The sequence below is a fragment of the Fistularia commersonii genome, chromosome 9 (assembly GCF_037954325.1).
Source record: "Fistularia commersonii isolate RoL2024-O1a breed Wild chromosome 9, RoL_Fcom_v1.0, whole genome shotgun sequence".
NCBI lineage: Eukaryota > Metazoa > Chordata > Actinopteri > Syngnathiformes > Fistulariidae > Fistularia > Fistularia commersonii.
Window position 1 is genome coordinate 13187601 of NC_141292.1, and position 21100 is coordinate 13208700.

The 21100-nt window shown below is 42.7% G+C and overlaps 1 protein-coding gene across 4 annotated transcripts; it reads left to right on the plus strand.

Moving 5' to 3' along the window:
- The first annotated feature begins 261 nt into the window (after window positions 1-261).
- Window positions 262-20266, plus strand: sbno1 (strawberry notch homolog 1 (Drosophila)). Of its 4 annotated transcripts, XM_086152569.1 has the most exons (34): window positions 561-593; window positions 1743-1812; window positions 2894-3013; window positions 4087-4185; window positions 4296-4532; window positions 5133-5265; window positions 5580-5680; window positions 5825-5921; window positions 6689-6849; window positions 6943-7076; window positions 7167-7257; window positions 7634-7795; window positions 7877-8012; window positions 8142-8247; window positions 8486-8639; window positions 8727-8909; window positions 9370-9467; window positions 9560-9711; window positions 10404-10613; window positions 10700-10888; window positions 10988-11157; window positions 11816-11947; window positions 12680-12815; window positions 12993-13105; window positions 13200-13271; window positions 13349-13448; window positions 13581-13655; window positions 13750-13896; window positions 13987-14081; window positions 14315-14401; window positions 15683-15820; window positions 16256-16332; window positions 16788-16981; window positions 17669-20266. In XM_086152569.1, exons 3-34 carry the CDS (start codon window positions 2894-2896, stop codon window positions 17809-17811), a joined length of 4242 nt encoding a protein of 1413 aa, XP_086008695.1. In that variant the 5' UTR covers window positions 561-593; window positions 1743-1812; the 3' UTR covers window positions 17812-20266. The 4 variants fall into 4 exon arrangements, with proteins under 4 accessions (XP_086008694.1, XP_086008696.1, XP_086008697.1 ...); XM_086152568.1 differs by lacking the exon at window positions 1743-1812 and having other exon boundaries at window positions 262-593; XM_086152570.1 differs by lacking the exon at window positions 1743-1812 and having other exon boundaries at window positions 262-593; window positions 10700-10870.
- Window positions 20267-21100: the final 834 nt, after the last annotated feature.

Below are 21100 nucleotides of genomic sequence, written 5' to 3' on the forward strand. Positions count from 1 at the left end.
CTATCGTGTCCCATACGATCATTTCATTTTGGGGTTAAGCTTTTTTAATATTGTTTGAATTTGAGATTTGATATATAAGAATGTATTATCTTTTTTTTTTACAAGAGGTAAATACTAGAATGGCTTTTTTTTTTCTTTTACCATAGAAAGGTGAGGTAACTCCTTCAATCCAGCTGTGGTCAGTAAACCCGCCGTGACAGAACAGCGGGCGCACAAAGAGCGCGACGAAGAAGGAAAATCTGCTGTCGTCACTTCCTCTCCGGGGTTCGGTGGGTCACGTGACGTCGCATTAGCTCGCTGACTCTGCGATGTTTTATCGTTTGCGCTAAACGTTTCTGAGATGTCGCAGTTCTCGCTTTTATCGACTTGTCGTCGTCGAGGGACGCTCCGCCGCCGGTCAGTTGCCCGTTTTCACCGGCCACAGGCGGGGAGTTCAACCGCAACACCAGCCGCTGGCGGCCTGCACGTCACGTGACCAGCATGCGGCGGAGCGTTTGATAAAAAGATGGCGTGAGCGCGGCGGAGCGGAGAGGACAACAACAGAAGTGACGAGCGGCGCCGACTGCGACTCAGAGCGGCCGTTGAGCTGTCAAGTAAGTACTATTCGCTACGAGAGGATGGAATTACTAACTTAATCGCCGTTGTAAATTCAAATCTAATTATATTCTGAAATCCGAATGATATATATTATTTTGTTTTTATTCTAGACCGGGGCGGCAGTTTAACGCTGCTAGTTGCTCGTGTTAGCTAGCAACAGCAGTGACACAGTCGACAATATCACAATGCTAGAGGAGGAAACCTGCGAACTTTACACGATAAGCTCTGCACTGGAAGTTAAAACTGGTGATTGGAATTTGCTTATAAACGTTTTCACTGCATTTTACATGCGTCCCCTCTTGTTAACGTCACTTACGTCGTTATCTAACGTTCTCACGAGTAACTCCTGTTTGCGTAGCTAACCTTACTAGCGATTTAACGGCAACGGCGGTGCTTGCTAATGTCGGACGCCGAAGTGGGATGAAGTTAGCAATTTAGAAAACAAACAGCTTAGCGGCGAAGACTCAATGCGACCGTGTGGGTGACACCGGTCAGGAAAGAGAATGACATTGTGAGCTCACGTAGTCACCGTGTTAACGTACAAGCGGCTACCGCGGCTGATCTGTATCAGTATAAGTTGGTTAGCGTGGCGCAACTACGGCTAATTGGAGTTGATTCGTTTTCGTGCAAATGTCCATTGTATGCAGTGTCACCACCTAAAGTGTCAATCCTTACGACTTTGGCATGATAGCATTCACTTTTTGAGCTAGCTACTCTGGCTAAGCTGTGTCACCCTGGTCCAAATAGGCCAGTTAAGCTGGTAGAACAGTGTCAGTGGTGGAATCGTTAATGTATAGTGCCTTAGCTAGCGCGAACTGTCGAAATTGTGCTTCTGCATCGATAGCTTGGCTGTTTCTGTCACAGTTTGCTGCCAATAATTATTAACCTGCCCTGCCAGCCAACTAAATTGAGCGTGGGACTCAGCGAGGCAGCGACGTTGTCAGAGGGAGCAGGAAGTCTAGCATACCAAAGTGAGACATTGTAACCACGTGTCTTGTTTTGGGTCACCGTGGAGCGCGTCTTTCCTTCTGTCCCGCTGTGTCAAAGGTCGGCCGGATCACTGAGTTTCTCCGATTGTGTGTTTTTCAAAAATGACGTTGCTTGACTGATTGTGAATGTGAAATACTTTCATTTTTGATTTCTAGAGTCGCCTTTAGTGACACGCACACGTAAACGCCATTCAAGTCGACTCGCTGTCGCTCCTGAAAACACGAAGTACGAAGCAACAAATGTCTAAAAGTTTTATCGTATCCAAGTATTCAAAATCAGATTTTATTTTGCTGTTTGTGTTTGATCCCACAGGTGTGCCGTACATGTCGCTATTCAATTCTGTTAGGTTCTGTTAACTGGCATTTTCACTTTCAAAATTGAAAGGGTTTCGCTTACTTTCTGTTAGTTTCTTTCATTAACCAGCTATAAGTGGAAATAAAGGTGGATGTATCTTGTGTCAAAAGGTGGAACCGATTAACTTCCTATGATTGAAAAGTACATCCCCCAGATCCATTTGCATGCTTTCAAAATATAGTTGTTTGTTGAGGACAAACTCAAGAAGAAATTGGAATAAAACGTATTTTGGATTTGTCATCGCATTCATTTATTTTCCTCAATTATTTCTGCAATATTGTATTAACTAATGACCTTTTAGGTTTACGTCATGTACAGTATATAGTAGTTCACACAAACAAAAGTTATATTTGGTCTTCTAGGGGAAAAATAATTGTCCATGTTTTCCTAATGCTGTCGTCCATATATATCTTAAGAAATTGATCTAGTATCATTTAGTATGAAATACATTTTTGAAAAAAATAGTTTTGATTTTTCAAATTTCTTACTCTTCCAGTATCTGTATCTGAAATCATTTAATGCCAGTAAGGAACACCTGTTAGTATGGATCTATGTACCTGTCAGATACAGCTATCCTGATATCAATCATCAATGAAAATAGTGGCAATATCATGCTCTCCTTTTAACTATTGTTTATAAAAATGTGTTTAGTTTGCAAGTTATCGACATCACTTAATCAACAGATGTGACTGATAGGGCAAATGATAAAGTTATGGAAATAAAGTCAATAAAGTTATGGGAAATAAAAAGGCAGGATTGATCAGCTCCATCCATGAAGTGAATGTTACGATTTCTGTGTCAGGAATAAGAACAAAAGAATTGCTAATTTCAGCTGGGCATAATAATAGCAGTGCTCACTGAAACATTTGGTGTTTTCCTTTAGCCTTTCATGGGTATGTAAAATATTTTTACAACTGGCCATAAGTAGGGTTTTTCTTCACTTGTGCTGCAGATGGATCCTGGACAGGATTTGCTTCTCACTGCTCTGAGTGAGAGTGGCATCTGCCCCAATGATTTTGGCCTGTTTGATGTTGATTCTCAGGATGATGCACAGCCATCAACAACCCAGCAGGTAGGATGCTTTTTTTCCATTTATATTAATTGTTTTTTACCCTCCGGCCAATTATCATGAAACTTCTTCAACAATCCAACAAGAGCCCATTACCATTTCTTGTTGCTGCAGTACATAATGGGATATTTTCTTTTTTTTCCACAACCGTCATTATTTTCAGGTATATTCATCTGTCCACATGAAACCTTTAAATGGCATTTTGCTGTGGAATTGGGATTTATAGGATTTTTTGTAGATGCTATTTACATTCCTTTCTATTTTTTCCTCTTTTAATGAGCGTGCTAAATGCCATTCATTTTGATAAATGCTTTGCAGAGCTAGCATTTCAGCCATGAGCATCTTCAAACATATCCGTATTAGTTTTTGGGGAAACAATTTAACCGATAGTTTTGGGTCTGCATTCATTAGAAGTCTGATGCTCGTGGGAATGGGAGGGGGATTAGATTACTGTGTGTCTGATCCATTGTATCTGAACGGCTATGCATTTATTGATTCGTGTCAGTCAATGCTGGCTAGGTTTTTCTGAGATCTGTTAACAATGACATCACTCCCGTGCATTGACAACAGGGGTGTGACAACAGTGACTTTATCATGGCAGCTGAAGAGATGCTCCTATGAAAGAATGGAATTGCTCTGAGATTGTAGTATATTTTCTCTTCATTCACTTTTTATGTCATAAATAGTTCCAGTAATCTAAAAATTACCCCCCCCCCCTTTTTAATGTGGGCTGGTGAAGTGTAGGGGGAACACCAGGCCATCTTGTTTTTGTATATTTTCCAAGTAATTTATTGCTATTTTTCAGTTATATTTTCCACATTTTCAGGGTTACTGTTTTAACATTTATTTTACTTGCTAAATCATGAACAGGAAATTGTAACAGTACTAGTTTAGCTGTTGAAATAACAATGAGCGGGTGATTTATATAATAAAAAAGTTAAAACAGCATGCCCTTTTTCATGCCGAGAAAATTTGTCAGAAATTGAAAATAAACAATACAGAACTTGTGATTGAGTGTGTCTCAATAATTTTAGTTCTAATATGTGTTTTTCTTGTTATCCCTGCTGTTCCTGCAGTCTATCTCAATCAGTGCCCTGGATGTTGGCTTGGGGACAGAGTCAGTGGAAGCTGTTCGTCCCGAACCCCCGGCCCCGGTCCCAATAGTCACTATCAGGGTGAGCTCAACTAGCATTGATTAATGAATTTGACTGGAGACAATGTTTAATGTCCCTGCTGGAATTTCTTTTTCTGGTGGGTACTAAAAGCCAATTCCTGTCCCCTGCAGCACAAACCTCAGCCATCGACCACCACGTTTGTCTTAAACCAGCTCAATCAGTTGCCGTCGCTAGGAGCTGTTGTGACCAAGCAGTCGGTTACCAACCCCATCAAACACACCATCACTGTCACCAAGGTGGTCCAAGTTAATAACGCAGCCACGCGAGGGTCATCCACCCCCTCCGCCACCACCACCACCAGTATCCCCCCCTCTGTGTCCACTGTAGTGCCTTCCAACAGAGATCAGGTGAGTGTACGGAGTCTGCCCCGAGATGTGTTTTTAAGGGGGAAAAAACAGTTCAATTAGCATGAGCGAAAGCACAGATGTTTCTTAGACAGCAATTCACGCTGTGCCAAAGGTTTACACTGAGTCCTTTGACATCTAAATATCTGGAAGAAAAGTATGACTCAAGACTTGAGCCAGATCCGCTGCGGGGTTCAGCTCGATATTTCATATGGTTTGTGTGGGTCAGGTGTCCTATTTGTGCTGCTCCTGGAGCCACTGAACTTTCTGTTAAATCTGCTTTGATTCAAAATGACCCCACCATGATCAGAATGTACAAGTGAGCCCTGCTGCAGCCATCAGCTCAGAGACTTAAAGGCATAGTTACCTTGTTTTCCCCATCGTCATTAGCAATAAGGACGGTGCGGGAAACGGTTAAAAAGGTTTCTATGCAGCGGCAACCCTCCAGAGTTTGCTTTGATTCTGACATTTGATCCCAGTTCAAACGAACAAGGACTTGCTAAAAGCTGTCTAATCTTTGTTTAAATTGTAAAAAAAAAGAAGGTGAAAATCAAGAGTTTGCTGTATTGGGCTCAATTCTTTTCTCTGTTCTTTAAAAAAAAGATTCAGCTGAAAGATCTTCTGAAGACTGGCAATGTGAGAAGCACTGGCCTGAAGGGCAACAGTCTGATGGAGCTCATGAAGCTGAAGCCTCCACCTGACATTGCTCCACCGGTTGCCACGGCAACAGCCACAGGTCTGAAAGTCCTCTAAGGATCACAGATTGACTGGTGTCACAGTGTCTTGGCCTTTTCCCTGCAACAATATTCCGTTTATTGTGGTCTTAAACTATTTTGATTTACTGACTGACTGTAATGAAATGCTGCTTTATGCAGCTTTACATTTTGGGTAAAAAGAAAAAAGTAACGGACCTCAAATCAAAGTAGAAAAGTTGATTCTGGAAGGCCTCTCTTTATCTTTAAATATTGTTGTTATTATTAAGGAATTATTAAGCATAATGTTTTCAGAGCCAGACCTGAATAACTTTTTTTTTTTTTTTTTTTGCTTCAGGTGAAATGAATAACGGAATCAAGAAGGAAGTGATGGGAAAAGATGCCACCAGAGTCTGGGTTAACGACGACCTCAAAGTACACAACTTCCCTCACTCCCTGGTGAGGAGTTTGCTCTTTGACTGAAACAATATCTGTCCTACTGACATGCTAAAGAACTTGGCCAATGGTCTTTGTTCAGGAGCTCTGCATCTAAAAGCTGACAAAAAACTTTATTTGAATGTCTGCATTTCTGTTGCTGTACAGAAACCCCCTGGGATGAAGGAAGAGGAGGAGCCTGAGGAAGAAGAGGAAGAAGAGCTTGGTCATGCAGAGACATATGCGGAGTACATGCCCATGAAGTGTAAGCGTGATGGAACGAAGATGAATACCTTACTCCTTTCATTAATCAAATCAAAAACAGAACGTCTGAAGATCAAAAGGCTTTGACATTTTTTTGTCGCCGTGATGAAATCAGCCATGTTTACTTCTGAAGTTCAAACTGACATTTTAGGTTAAATGCTGTGAATCTCAAAGGAGCAGCTCTTGCTCTTCTGCCATGGAGGAGGTTGAAAAGGATAGGAAATCAATCACACCTCAGCTCTTTTCGGCACAATGTGATTCCCATGATGAGATTGGAATGATAGGGAAGCACATGTTTTCATCTAATTGGGTAATATGGGAAATAAGGTACAAATATAAAATGATTATATAAATAGTCGATATGAGGCAGGTATGAGAGTCTTAACTGTAAGTAAGCGTGGACATTTCAAATAAATACAGTGTAAAAGCTGCACTGAAATTCAGAAATAGTATTGATCAATCTAATTTGAAAAGGTTGGAATATTAAGACATAAGAGATGGATATCTTTTCGGTTATATTCATTAGGTCCTGTTATAGCTTTCCATCCTCTACAATGCTTAAAAGTAGCTGACAATCATAATATTAGTAATTTTGGTGATTAAAAAAAAGTAATGCCAAAAATGGTTAATGGTTTATACCTAAAAATATGATCATAATGAAAAAAGAAACAAAAGTAAGCTGCTCTCAAGCCTCGTAAAACTGAGGAAGCCTGCAAAACTTCATAAGTTTGTGTGTTTGAATCCACTCACCTCCCTGTTGGTCCTCAGTGAAGGTTGGACTGAGGCATCCCGACCCTGTGGTGGAAACCAGCTCCCTGTCCAGCGTCAGTCCACCCGACGTTTGGTATCGACCGTCTATCCCTGAGGAGGTCATTGACCGGGGCTGCTTGTCAGCTTTACAACTGGAGGCCATCACCTACGCTGCTCAGGTCGGTCTATTCAGTTTACTTTTTTGTTTCGTATTGTTTTGCTCATCTGCATCAACGCCGATTCTAGTTGTGGGTCTGATGTGATATGTCCAGCAACATGAGACGTTCCTGCCAAGTGGTGATCGAGCAGCCTATTTAATCGGGGACGGAGCGGGCGTGGGCAAAGGGCGGACGATCGCGGGGATCATCTATGAGAATTACCTGTTGGGCAGGAAGAGGTCACTCTGGTAAAAACATTTTAGTCTATTTAGGTATTAAAATGGCCTAAGAATGTCAGGAGAAAACGCTGACGTTGACTTGTTCCCTTTTTTGCTTAGGTTTAGTGTCTCAAATGACCTAAAGTACGATGCTGAAAGAGATTTGAGGGACATTGGCGCCAAAAATATCCAGGTTCATTCACTGAACAAGGTGAGATACCGTGTAAGGTTTTTTCAGGTGCCCTGGAGACCACTTGATTGATTAATAAATGATCCTCTATAAAAAATTAAAATGTCATGTAAAGTTATAATATTCTCCGGTTCATTTCAGAGCATCCAAAAATAGATATTGTAGCTGTGAATCGGATAATATTATCACAGTAATGTTGACATTTTAGCACTACCTTACAGAGTATTTGTAACAGTTAGATTTTTCTAATTCAGGAAATTGTTTCATTTTTTTAGATAACTTTTTAGATTCCGCAAATCTAAAATACAAAAGGTCAACACTTTGAAGATGAGGCAAAATATACTGAAGTGGCTCCTGTATCTCTTCAAATTGTCTCATTTCCTCTCCAAATTTCCAGTTCAAATATGGGAAAATCTCCTCCAAACACAACGGTAGTGTGAAAAAGGGTGTGATCTTCGCCACCTACTCCTCCCTGATTGGAGAGAGTCAGTCGGGAGGGAAGTACAAGACCCGGTTCGAGCAGCTCCTGCACTGGTGCGGGGAGGACTTTGATGGAGTCGTATCCTTCACATGAATGATCTTTGAAAAATCTGTTGGAACGCCCCTGTTCAGAGTATTTGTATTAACCCAAGGTGTTCAGATTGTATACGACGAGTGTCACAAAGCCAAAAACGTATGTCCGATCGGATCTTCGAAACCGACAAAAACTGGGCTGGCTGTGCTGGAGCTGCAGAACAAACTACCCAAGGCTCGGGTCGTATACGCCAGCGCTACAGGTTAGAATGCAAAAACAAAATAAACTCATTGTTAAAACTGATATTCTGATCTCTGGCTGATACTGTGAGCACATTTATACTTGAAAATTTGGCAAGTTTGACAAGTCACGTTTTGTTCACACTCCCCAGGTGCTTCGGAACCTCGAAACATGGCATATATGAACCGGCTGGGAATCTGGGGCCATAAAACACCCTTCAGAGAATTTGGCAATTTTATTCAAGCAGTTGAGCGCCGGTATGTTGTTCCCCTTCAAATTTTAATGGCATATCTCATTTAATTTTTAGATTTTTTTTTCTTCTGTTTTTATTTGGATTTTGCTTTTATTACTTCTTCTCTGGTTGTTAGGATTTGTGTCTTAAACTGCAGTATTTTAGAGAAGCAAATCCTGTCACTCTTTGCTGTTTGGAAAAGAATGGCAGCAAATGTTTACACCCACCATCTTAACATCTTTTCTTTATTCTCCCTAATTCAGAGGCGTTGGTGCCATGGAGATAGTCGCTATGGATATGAAACTGAGGGGGATGTACATTGCGAGACAGCTGAGTTTTACTGGTGTGACATTCAAGATCGAGGAGGTGCCGCTGTCTCAGCAGTACATCAACATGTACAACAAATCCGTTAGGCTGGTAAGCGCCTAAAAGTAAGTGCATTCACCGACCTGAGGTTCAGTCGGTGCTCACAGTTTCCGTGCTGCGCCTCTTCTCTGCTCTCAGTGGGTGAGTGCACGCGAGAAGTTCCAGCAGGCTGCCAACCTGATGGATGCGGAGCAGCGCATGAAGAAGTCCATGTGGGGGCAGTTCTGGTCGGCCCACCAGAGGTTCTTCAAGTACCTCTGCATCGCCTCCAAGGTCCGCAGGGTGGTGCAGCTGGCCAGGGAGGAGGTCCAGAGTGGAAAGGTGGGACCGCCCCTGAAGTTTGACCTTCAAGCTACAGAATCTGCCCAGTCAAGAGTAGGCTCCTGATTCAGGGCTCCGTTCAGTCTTGTTCTCAAGCAGTATTGAATTAAAAAAAAAATTTTTTTTTTAAAGTTAATTTATTTATTTTTCTTAAACGTATCAGCTTACAGAGGCAATAGAAGAAACTGCAACATACGATAATAGTGTTTTCCCTCACAATGAGCCAATTAATTGGGGGGAGGGTGTCATTTTAAGATAATCTAACATGGGCTATTGATGCCCAAAAGTGGCACCTGGATCCAGAACTCAAACTCAAGAAAGTTTTCACTTAATATTAAACTCACTTCTGCTGTTGATTAAAGTGGGAATAATTTTCTGGTACAATCATAAAATGTCAAGTGTGAAGCTGAAGGCTTGCAGCATTCCAGTATGAAATATTGACAGACTGTGTCCACGGCAGTGTGTGGTGATCGGCCTTCAGTCGACCGGAGAGGCAAGGACTCTGGAGGCCTTGGAAGAAGGAGGAGGAGAATTAAATGACTTCGTGTCGACGGCAAAGTACGGACTCACTCGAGCTGCCGACCAAGCAAACAATGCATTATTTCTACCTTATCAGAGCAGCGGCTGTAATGAGGTGTGTTTGGTTATAGAGGCGTGCTGCAGTCGCTCATCGAGAAGCACTTTCCAGCTCCGGACAGACAGAAGCTTTACAGCCTGCTGGGCATTGACCTCTCTGCCAAGAAGACGCCCTCTCCCAGCGAGGCTGCATCCAAGCCCGAGCAGAAGGGCAAGAAGAGGAAAGGTACAGCATAGGCAGCAGAACTTGGTCTCCTGTTAGAGGAACTGAGACAAACAATGTGAACAGAATCTGTATCCTGCAAGTCTGTGCTCTGCCAGTTGGTTGAATCAAACAATTAAGATTTAGCACAGATAAAGAAATAAATGTGCAACACCTTCCTGACATTAAGATAAGAGAGAAAATGCTGATTTTGTTTATTTAAATGATCCATACAGGCTTTCATTTAATAATTCTACAATAACATTTTAAAATTAATGGTACAAATAAATCAAATGAAATTGGATCACTTCAGTATATTACTAATAAAACAATCAGCATGTCAAGCAGGTTAAGTTGATTCTGCCCAAACGCTTCCTGGCTGAATTATTGGATGAATCGTGTGCTCGAAACCAGAACCAGACGGTACATCTGCAAATATCTTTCCTAAAATAGCAGTTCTATCTGACAGATACCTGTTGGGGAAGAAGACTTAAAAACATAAATTTATTTTAATGTTTCCAATTTTAGATGGTCATGTCACATGTATCATGGCTATAACTGACTTCTAATTGTTGCAAAACATGTGACAGAAATGTCTTTATTTTTTACATTTCCACGTAGTGCCACCACTTTGACAACCCTGGATGTGAACATACTGCGACACAGACCGCTTTTGGTGTTTGACCTCGTTTCCAACACGCCGCTTGTCTCTCCAGGGTCGGAGGTAAAAAAGCAGCAGAAGAAGAAACCTCGCAAACACGGTGGCCTGTCGGGCACCAGCTCTGACGAAAGTCAGTCAGAAGAGTCTGACAAAGAGTCGGAAAAAGAAGGTGACAGCGACGACAGCTTCAAGTCAGTCAGCTCAGCGGATGAAGACGACGATTTCAACCCTTTCAGGGACTCCTCTGACGATGAGGAAGAGGATGGTGAGCGTTGGGAGGCAGAGGCGGGGAACGCAAAGGTGTTCCTCCGCTTTCTGATCTGACACAGCAACCCTTTTGTCCGCTTTCAGATCCCTGGCTCATCAGAAAGGAACCAAAGAAACGGAAAGAGAAAAAGAAAAAGAAGAGGAGGAAGAGTATCGATCCAGACTCAATCCAAAGTGCCTTGTTAGCGTCCGGCCTCGGCTCCACCAGGCCGGCGTTCACCGCCCCCGTTAACTCCCCCAGCACGCCGTCCACTGGTAAACACGACACAAGGGGTTAGGCAGAATTTCCTTATTTTCCTCATTGCTAAAGTTCAAACTTTTTTTTTTTATGGGGGGATGTTAATGCATCTCTTGCTATTGCGTGTTCATCAGTCAAGGCGGAGAGTCAGGAAAGCTGCCTGACCAGCGAGGATGCTGTGGAACATGCCCAGAGAATGAAAAAGGAGCTGCTGGAGAAACTGGAACTTCTCGCTGAGGATCTGCCTCCCAACACACTGGACGAGCTAATAGACGAGCTGGGAGGACCCGAAAACGTTGCTGAGGTACAAACGTTCAAAAGCGCATCTGGTTAAGAGATTCCCCCCTTAGAGCCAGAATATGTCAGGAACCCTCATATAAAAATGTACTCTAATTTCTTAGTGAAATGAAGAATCACAGAGAGCTCTATTAAAAACACAAGTAGACAGCTTTACAATGAAGAAACATGGGACAAATAAAAAAATTCCCACCTACTGTCTGGCTGTCGGATCATAGCTGTCCCCTCAGAAGGTGCCTTCAAGGACAAGCAATTGTTTTTGGAGGATAATAGTAATGTGTAAATAGATTTGGAAAAAATTGAAACCGGTGCAACTGACAGTTTTTCTATAGGGAGGCAGCAGTGTGCGTTCAACAGAAAACATTGCTGTATAAGAGGAAAAAAAAAAACAATACATCAACCTTTATTCAATTAGACAAGACCATCAGAACACTGTCCTTTTTTCCTTTATACAACATCCCAGAATGAAAGGGACAAGAATTATTATAATCAGAAACAGGTGAATAAATGACCAGGGAAAAAGCTACTCCTCTGAAACCTCACCAATTCTGCATCCCTCAATTTTCCCCCTGTAGCCTCTATTTGCTTTACAGCTTTTCAGTTTCTTCCTGTTTTTGTTGTTTTCAAATTCCAGCTCATTCTCTCCCTTCTCTACTTCCCGTCAGATGACTGGCCGCAAAGGTCGTGTGGTCAGTAACGATGACGGCAGCATCACCTATGAGTCTCGCTCTGAGCTGGACGTCCCAGTGGAAATCCTTAACCTCACTGAGAAGCAGAGATTTATGGACGGAGAGAAGGTAAAGGTTCTGAGAGGATGGGAGAAACCGCTGATTCAACCAACAAAGTTGTGTGTTGTGGAACATGTAAACAAATGACTTGATGCTGAGTGGCAGCTATTCACTATTTGCAGAAACGTCAACCAGACAAAGTGAATCTCGATTATCTAATATTACAGAGGCGGGTGGAACTACAATTCTGAGACTCATACTATTCCTTGGAATTAAATTGACAACAGGTGTAAGCAGAGCAGTGAGTCTCCTGATGTTGGGATCTCACCCGTGGAATCATTATTTAAAAAAAGAAAAAGCGCCACCCGATGCTTTAGTGCCGCTCCAAAAGCAGCTCGTTTACTCCAAGCATTGAGTTCTGCTCTGCGTTTTTGTTTGGGGCCATTGGCCGACCAGGGGTATTAGAAGGGTGAATGGATGGAAATTATTGGAACTTTTTCTTTGCAGGACTAAACACAGAGTTAAATTTTAGGATCAGAAGCCTTCTTGTGACAAGAAATATTTGCTGTTTCCACTAAGCAGATAGCACCGCCGCTGGCTTTTAGCATCAGCTTGTAAATGTGTTGCCCTCCTCTGAACTGTAAACTTCATAAATAGCCAACAGGAACTGATTTTATTTGCTTAGCTTTTTTTTCTTTCCCCCAAACCTTGGAGACTCATGACTGACCCAATGAGCAACAGCTGCTGATTTCACAATTGTACACGAAGAATAATGTCCGCCATCTTCCTCCCCTTCTCCAGAACATAGCCATCATCTCAGAAGCCGCCAGCTCTGGAATTTCTCTGCAGGCTGATCGCAGAGTCAAGAACCAGCGGCGGCGAGTCCACATGACACTGGAGCTGCCATGGAGCGCCGATAGAGCCATTCAGCAATTCGGTCAGTCTATAAAACCTTTTCTACAACCTAGGTGCATCAGTTGTTGATCTGTCCGGGATCCGCCATCCAGGCCCTTCGGCAGAGCAGTCGGGACCAGATGCGTTTCCATGTGATTAGTATGAAATCACAACAATCTGGGTCTCAATGTGCAAACCTTTGTTTTGTACAACATCACAGGGAGAACGCACAGATCAAACCAGGTCACGGCCCCAGAGTACGTCTTCCTCATATCAGAGCTGGCGGGAGAGCAGAGATTTGCATCGATTGTTGCCAAGAGATTAGAGAGCCTGGTGAGTATTAGATTGAATATCAATATGTTTAATCAGGTGAAAATGGCTTTCCAACTCTGCGGTACATTTTCAAAGCGGATGTTCCCTGTTACAGGGTGCTCTCACCCACGGAGACAGACGGGCGACGGAGACCCGAGATCTCAGCAGGTTTAATTTTGACAATAAGGTGAGAACAAGCCTTTTAGTCTAGTTGCCTAATGACAAGGACAGTCAGTGGCTCACCTGTGTTAATCTTGCTCCCAGTATGGCAGAAACGCTCTGGAAATTGTGATGAAGTCTATTGTCAAGCTTGACTCACCTCTGGTTTCGCCGCCCTCTGAGTTTAAGGGGGATTTCTTCAAAGGTACAAGTCAAGTTTTCCCAGCAGAGAGATGAAAAATATCTCTACCCTGTAAATGACCACAACCCAGTGTGATTTCCTAAAAGTGGAGATGCTGGGATGTTTACAACACAATTTATGTGTCGTGTTCTCTAGAAATTCAGAGTGGATTAATAGGTGTGGGGCTCATCAATGTGGAGGACAGATCTGGCGCTCTATCACTGGACAAAGGTGGTTCTTTATAAGAAATTGAAACATTGTATAAAAAAGGTGAGGGAAGGGGTTGGTTTGTTTAAAATTTCCCACCTCCTCTGTCACACTGCAGACTACAACAACATCGGGAAGTTCCTTAATCGTATTCTGGGTATGGAGGTGCAGCAGCAAAACGCCCTGTTCCAGTACTTCTCCGACACACTTGCCGCCGTCATCCAGGAGGCCAAGAGGAATGGCAGATATGACATGGGCATCCTAGGTAAGAAGATTGACCTTCAGCAACTCGTATTCAAGCTAAGGACACGAGTGTAGATGTGTGTCTTAAGAATCTTTCTGTTCCTCCTGTCAGATCTGGGCTCTGGTGATGAGAAAGTGAAGAAGCTAGACTGCAGGAAGTTTCTCACCCCAGGCTACACTGCATCTGGACATGTGGAACTCTTCACAGTATGTTCAAATTAATGCACACAATAATTTGAACAGCATCGCCTCGCTCTTTGTTTTAAGGGTTTTGTGAAACTGCTCCTGGAATATCAGGTGTCACACATTAAGAAAACATATTGACAGGTGTCCTCGGTCACGATGATAGACTTATTTGAAAAGGGGTGATAATGCCCTGCGTGTTTTGATGAATGAGGGCTTAAGGCAGCATCTGTTTCCTGCGTGTGTCACCGACACAGGTTGGCGTGGAGCGAGGAATGTCCTGGGAAGAAGCCACACATGCCTGGGCAGAACAGAACGGGCCAGATGATGGGTTTTATGTCCAGGTAAGGATCTCCTGATAATTTCCTTGATGGACACAGAGAAGGATGAAACACGACCTCCTTGGGCCCCGAGATTTGTTAGCTGTGCACGTTTTGGATGAAAACAAAAGCTAATGTGAGATTCTGACCACCATCTAGTCCAGGTTGCTGTAAATTTGATTGAGAATTTGATTTGAAATAGGAAAACGCAAACACAACAGAAAAGGCTCAGTATTCATAACGTCATGCAAGGATGAACGCTTGGAAGTACTTCTCCTCTGTAGCAAAAGTGATTACACAGTGCAGGTCTTCCTGCAGCTGTATAATACGGCTGATTCAGGAAAAAAATAAACATGGATTGGATTTGAAAGAACATCACTACTGGGGTCTGACTGGGGATCTTTGCAGCTCTTCTCTCTGTTGTTGCCCTCCTCTTAATTTTTGTCTATTGATTCCACCAGCAATAAAGTCTTGCTCCCCATCGCTTTGTAAACTGACATGCTAACTTATAATGTGGGGCATTTACCAAAGAAGATTTCTTGATGATAGATTTTTTTTTTTTTTTTTATCTTGCCCTTATTTTAAAAGCAACCATTACATTCAGACATGAGCTTGAACATCACCTTGATTAATCTGCTTCAGCTGCATTGTGGAATCTAACCATCAAATGCAGACGGGAGAGTGTGGTCTCATGTTGCCTGAGAAACAATATCATTCACGCTAATTTTATACCTCACTTTAAAATACGCTGTGCAATTCAGAAATCAGAATGTTTGCACATCTTAGGAATTTAGTATGCAGTATCTATTAATAACAGCAGGGTGTGTCTGAACAGTATGTACAATAACTGGCTAATAGTAACAACATTAAGAGGTAATCTATTGAGGAAATGATGATCAGTTACAGATGTTGTTACTGTCCCACATGGTATGTACAGTGTTGTGGGAATTTGTATTTAGCAGAGTGATGGTTTGTAGGAAAAAGCTGCTCCTGTGTTTGGTTATGTTTGGAACACAGCGATCAGTACCGGAAGAGCCGTTGTGATGGATCTGCAGTGTTGGTTGGTGCCTGTGGAATGTAGGTCCTGAATAGAGGGCATCAATGGGAAGAATAACCTTGGAAGCGCTCTAAAGACTGGAGGATCCTTGGAAATTTCCATACACGAGGAAAAAAAAAATCGAAAGAGAGACGCAGTTCCTCATTCTGTATTTGGTACATGTAATATTTAAAATGTTTTGAGACAAGAAACCAGATTCCCCCTACTAAGTCTCAGATGTCATCTGTTATCTATTTGAATTCCCACAGATGAGGAACAACAAGAAGACGGCCATCCTGGTCAAGGAGTTGAACACCAAGAAGAGGCTGTTTCTGGTCTACAGGCCCAACACGGGACGTCAGCTCAAGCTGGAGACATACGCCGACATCAAGAAGAAGTTTAAAAAGGTATGGCTTTTTTCCTCTCTTTTCTCTGCGGAGACACTGCCAGGGTTTTTGTGAATATCGATAAGATCCATACTGTGAGGTTCCCGGTTCGATAATGGTGAACGGAAACCACCCTTTTCAAGCAGGCTCTAGGCAGGGTTTTTTTTTTGCCCTCAGTCTGACCCCACATTAAAAGGAACTCTCAGCTGATTTACAGGACCTGTGTGACATCTGCATGTTGGAACAAGCTCCAATTGAAAGGAGTGAAGGAAGAACATTCACCTGCATTGAGTTTTAGATCTTGACATTCAGACAGTTTGTTAGTCTGCAAGACACAATAAGCTCTCATACAGGTTTTCTGACTGTCTTGAAAATTCTATTGGACTTTTGGAGATCCAAGCAAGACCAGGTGGCCAAGTGGTTTTTCGTGACTTGTGGTGTTTTTCCCCCCACCAGGTGCTGTCAGAAGACGCCAAGCAGCACTGGACGGACCAGTACAAGTCGTCGGCGAAAATTTGCTCCCACGCCTACTGGTACGAATACTACGTATGTCAAAATACTACAAAACGGACAAAAGGCCTATGTGAGGGTGGTGTGTTGTTTGTGTGTCCGACGTCTGAGATGCCTCGTCTCTCCTTGTCACAAAGATCCACTGTTGCCCTGACGGCGAACAACAACAACACCGTCCTTTCATTGCAATGAACACACTTTTGTCGAGTGAGACATTTCTCATTTGTTCCAACACACTCGGCCGCCAATTACGGTTAATCTGCTATCGAATGCAGTTTACAGAAATGCATTTCTGGTCAGTATAACTTCAGATGCTGTTAAAAAAAAAAGAAAAGAAAAGGGATTTGTTTCAGCTCCCTGATCAGTATGGTATGGGTTTCTGAGAGACTGAAGCTTCATTTCCAGCCCCTGGTCACTGCATTCCATGTTTGTAAATCTGTGTGTGTGTGTGTGTGTGTGTGTGTGTCCATTTCCACAGGCGAGGGAACTGTAAGAAGGCGTCTGTGGGTCTCCAATGCGAGGTTGGCCTGCGGTGTCGGACGTACTACGTCCTGTGTGGTTCGGTGCTCAGTGTGTGGAACGAGCTGGAGGAGGTCCTGACCCCAGTCAGTGGAACAAATGTCAAGGTGCAGATCGTCCGACTCAGAACCGAAGACGGACAGAGGATTGTCGGTACGTCCGGAAACCTTGCCTCTCCATCTCTGACTCCTCTTTTGTGGGGCGGGGTATAAATGTGTAGCTGCTGAAAGTTGTGCGTTGTGTGAATGAAGTGTTTATAAAAAGCTTGTTTTGTAGGTGATAGATGGGGTGGGGTGCTGGCAGACCATCAGGGATGGGACTCAGCATTACTTTGTAATACTCTTTATTTGAAACGGATCCTCAGATGCCCTGGGAAAACTTTTGAATGAGCGGCTCAGGAAATAGACAAAAATCAATGTGTGGATGTTAAAGTTGGATTTTTTTTTGACCAGCCGCGATGAACGTTTGATAATCCCTGAGGTTGTCAAAACACCTCAGGTGTCGCTAACTGAGGAAACTGTCATTATTAGTCAGGAAACTGCTTTGTCGTGTCTCTGCCCACCGGACTGGATCCAGAATGTTCTGAGGCGCTGAGCAGGATCCGGGTCAGCCTCTGTTTCATTTAGTGCCAGCGCTGTAGATTTTTTGAAACTGACCCGAAGTGGCAGTTAGGCATTGAATCCTGCCTATTTTCATTTTAGTTTTTACTTCAGTTCTTGGTCTTGCTAACGGTTACAAACATGACTTAGCTTCTTCATCCTCCTCTTTGCCAGAAATTTAAAAGCTATTCGTTGAAATGTCAAAGCATTGCTTTAACTTGGTGTCGTCGTCGTCCCCCAGGACTGATAATTCCAGCCAACTGCGTGTCTCCGCTGATGAACAAGCTCTTGACATCAGACCAATGCCAGCAGCTGGCCGTGCAGGAGCAGCAGAAGAGGCAGCAGCTCCACCCGCAGAGTCTCAGCCATACGGCCAACACATAGTCTGGACCTGCCGATGGGCTGGAACCCCACCCTCCACCTGCATCCCCCTTCGCGTCGACTCGGGGGTCAGAAGCGTCCCGCTGAGACGTGACGACCCCCGCATGTAAAAGCAGTGGTTGTACAGTGAAAAGATTTCAGGTTGTTTTTATTTTTATTTTTTTTTTCGCGCCCCCCCCCTCACACCTTTTCCTTTGACCTCCAGACTCTTATCACCTAGAAAGATTTGATGGGTGATGTTTTGTCCTCTGACATTCAGAGTGAAAGATGTGATGTATGAAAGAGGCAACGTAATTGAGGTTGTTTTCGGCCCGTGGCTATTTTAGTCCCCACCTCACGCCCTTTGCTTTGAAGCAGTTTGTGCCCCTGGTGAGCCGGTAAGAAGTGAAGACTTTTCCTTGTTCCGCAGTGACGGTGTCTCGATGTACAACTTAGATAAATTAGAAATGGGGCATTTAATGCTAAACTGTAATCTGTAATCCAGTGTTAATAGACAATGGACTGGCTCAGATTCATTACAAGCTAGCAGAAACATAAAACAAGTCCAGTGAAAAATCTGAAACACTTTTCCTTTTTTTTTTTTTTCCTAGCATGTTCATTTTTTTCACAATAGAGACCAAAATGTCATTTTTGTCAGAATGCTCAGTTTTGCCCACGGGTCTCAAGATTTATCACAAGTCCTTTCATTTGTTCTACTTAAAATCTCCTCTTTGTCCCGACAGTAAAACATTAACAATCAAGAGTTTGGCAGAAGAGCCTAAGCTATCAGTGTAAATGGCACGTTTGTGAAACGGGGCGTGACAAGTTGAATTTCGGAGCTTCGAGTAGCTGAAAGGTGTTATACCATTATTTGCAGGGCAGCTCGAACTGTTTTCATTACCACAGAGTGGCGTCTGTCAGTGGCATTTCCACCTCAGTCCTGCTTCACACTGCATTGTTTAGTTTGTGAATTGAGCCCCGGAGCCCCCCCCTTCCCGTTTCTCTGTCCGGTTCCAGGTACAAATGCACCTGGACTCTGAACCGCCGTGTTTAGGGTGAACATAACCTGGACGCTGTTTTGACCCACATACCAGGTGAGCCGCCAGGGCTTGGAGCAAAAGCCCTCCTCTCACCAGTAGAGTAACAGAAATACTAGCAAGCTGCTTGTCAAGAATAAGAAAAATAGAAGCAACACACAGTTGTTAACAGGCCTAAACTTTCTTCCTGCCCCCTAATCTGCTGCAATGCATTTAGGTTCCGTGGGTTGTTTCTCATGGCCCAATGATGCAGCAGATAGCTCTGTGGCCAAGATAAGACATATAAAAAATGGGCTTGTCAAGACCAGAACAAATGCTCAAAATAATTTGAACCTCTGTTTCTAGTCCATGATCAGAACCAGTCTTTTCCTTTGGCCTATTTATTCTGTCCATCCAAATCATGGATTTTGACATTTGGTATAGAATAATAAAGTCAGGGGCTGGGACCAGTGAACTGAAAAAAGATCTTTCACATCGACCCTTAAATATCGGTGTAAATTTAACTAAATTATTACTGACAATTCAAACTAAAGGCATTAAAACGATGGAATTTCGCTCTGTCTGTGAGCTAAAATTGCATTGGAGATTTCAAAATAAAAGCGGACATCACATGTATCCATACATATATGCTGTGTGCTTGTGTTTTACATTTGCACATCATTGCTTTTGTGGATATGTCGTAGAGATGTTCGCCATCTCTCCGATATATTTGAGATTGAATGAAGTGCCACTATAACATTTTAATAGCCCAGAGACCCTTTTTAGAGTTTGAAAGGTAGTTTTTGTCTCTTTGAGCTCCAAAAATTTGATGGAAATCAAACGCGTTTATGGTAGACTTCTTCAAATGTCACCCACTTGCACCAGAATTATTGTGATGGTTCAAATCACTGCAGGTGAGAGGAATCGTTTTTTAAATGTTCCTGTTCAAAATGGTCCTGAACCATGTCATGACAGAAAGGAGCGCCTGTACATAGAGCAAACAAGGACTTTTTCATTATATTGCACGACCTCGACAAAAAAAAGGAAAGGCTTTGGTTTTAACATTATCAAAATCCAAGCAGTGCAAGTTTGAAAATCGCTGCTTTGCTTTGATTTTTGTGCGGGTGTGTGTGTGTGTGTGTGTGTGCGTGCTTGTGTATGTATGCGTTCGCCTTTTAATTTTGTGATGGAATTCTGCTCAGGGGTTAAAACTTATACAAAGACCCTCTTTGAAAGACGGTGAAAAATCTTGGGACAGTTATATGAAATGCATGACCATCAAGTCAAATCCCCATTTTCTACACACTTTCTCAGCCATCTGCAGCTTGTAGCCTCACCCCCAAACATCTCTGCTCTCCTGACACCTGCTTATTTCAGCAAAAAAGAAAAAAAAATAGATTAAAAGGCCATTAGTCTTTGAGCTTATTCCTATGTTGTGTTCGGGGACCCAGCTTTTAGGACAACATGCACTTGTATGACAGTATTCACATACAAACAAACACACACACACATACGCTAACCTAACCTGTGGATGTTACTGTTCAAACATGTATTCCGAAATGGTTTTGAGTGATGCATTCAGGAACATAAGGAAGGAGAAAGTCTTTGTAGTTATACCAACGCGTGTTTTTTTGTACACTTTGTAAAAGGTTCAAGTATCAGGCCTCGCTCTCTAATCAGTAACGGGCCCGAGGATTTGGTGAAGTTATTGTTTTGAATGTGGCGGCTCTTTCCGAAGACACTCGCGAGTTCCACCACCCCTCGTCCTCGCTGCACGGGTTGCACTACTGACGGACTTGTACAAATACTCAAATTAACTGTACATGAGTGCAATGTTCAATAAAGCTTGGTATACTTGGACCGTGTTTCACTGTTAATCACTGCACCGAAGCCCCTCCAGCTCTTAATTACCAGATCCCACCAGAACATAATCACCATAAATAAGAAAAAATAAAGATTGGGAAATGATACAACGCTGCTGTACAGTGCTATTTCATTCGGAATAACCAATAGGTTTTTTTTTTTCTCCCTTGAAGTGAACTCAAGTTTTACTTTTTTTTTTACCATTTTAAAATATATGACATTTTCAAGAACATCAGCAGACCCCCTGAGACATTCAGATTTTTTTCTAGACCTCATATTTTCTTTGAGAACATTTTGAGTCAAAAAGTAGCTATTTCAAAAGGCAAAAATCCAGTCCTAACACCAATGGGATCCCTTTCTAATTTCCAAAGTATCTTAAGTTGTTTTTTTTTTTTTTTAATATCTTCCTCCAGATTGTAAGAACAGTTAAGTTA

What these genes read in the sequence shown, in the direction of transcription:
- sbno1 (XM_086152568.1), top strand. Translation starts at nt 2,894, where the DNA reads ATGGATCCTGGACAGGATTTGCTTCTCACTGCTCTGAGTGAGAGTGGC. An exon ending in TCCCAATAGTCACTATCAGG is followed by an intron (nt 4,186 to 4,295) that starts GTGAGCTCAACT and finishes TGTCCCCTGCAG; the next exon opens with CACAAACCTCAGCCATCGAC. An exon ending in TGCCTTCCAACAGAGATCAG is followed by an intron (nt 4,533 to 5,132) that starts GTGAGTGTACGG and finishes TTTAAAAAAAAG; the next exon opens with ATTCAGCTGAAAGATCTTCT.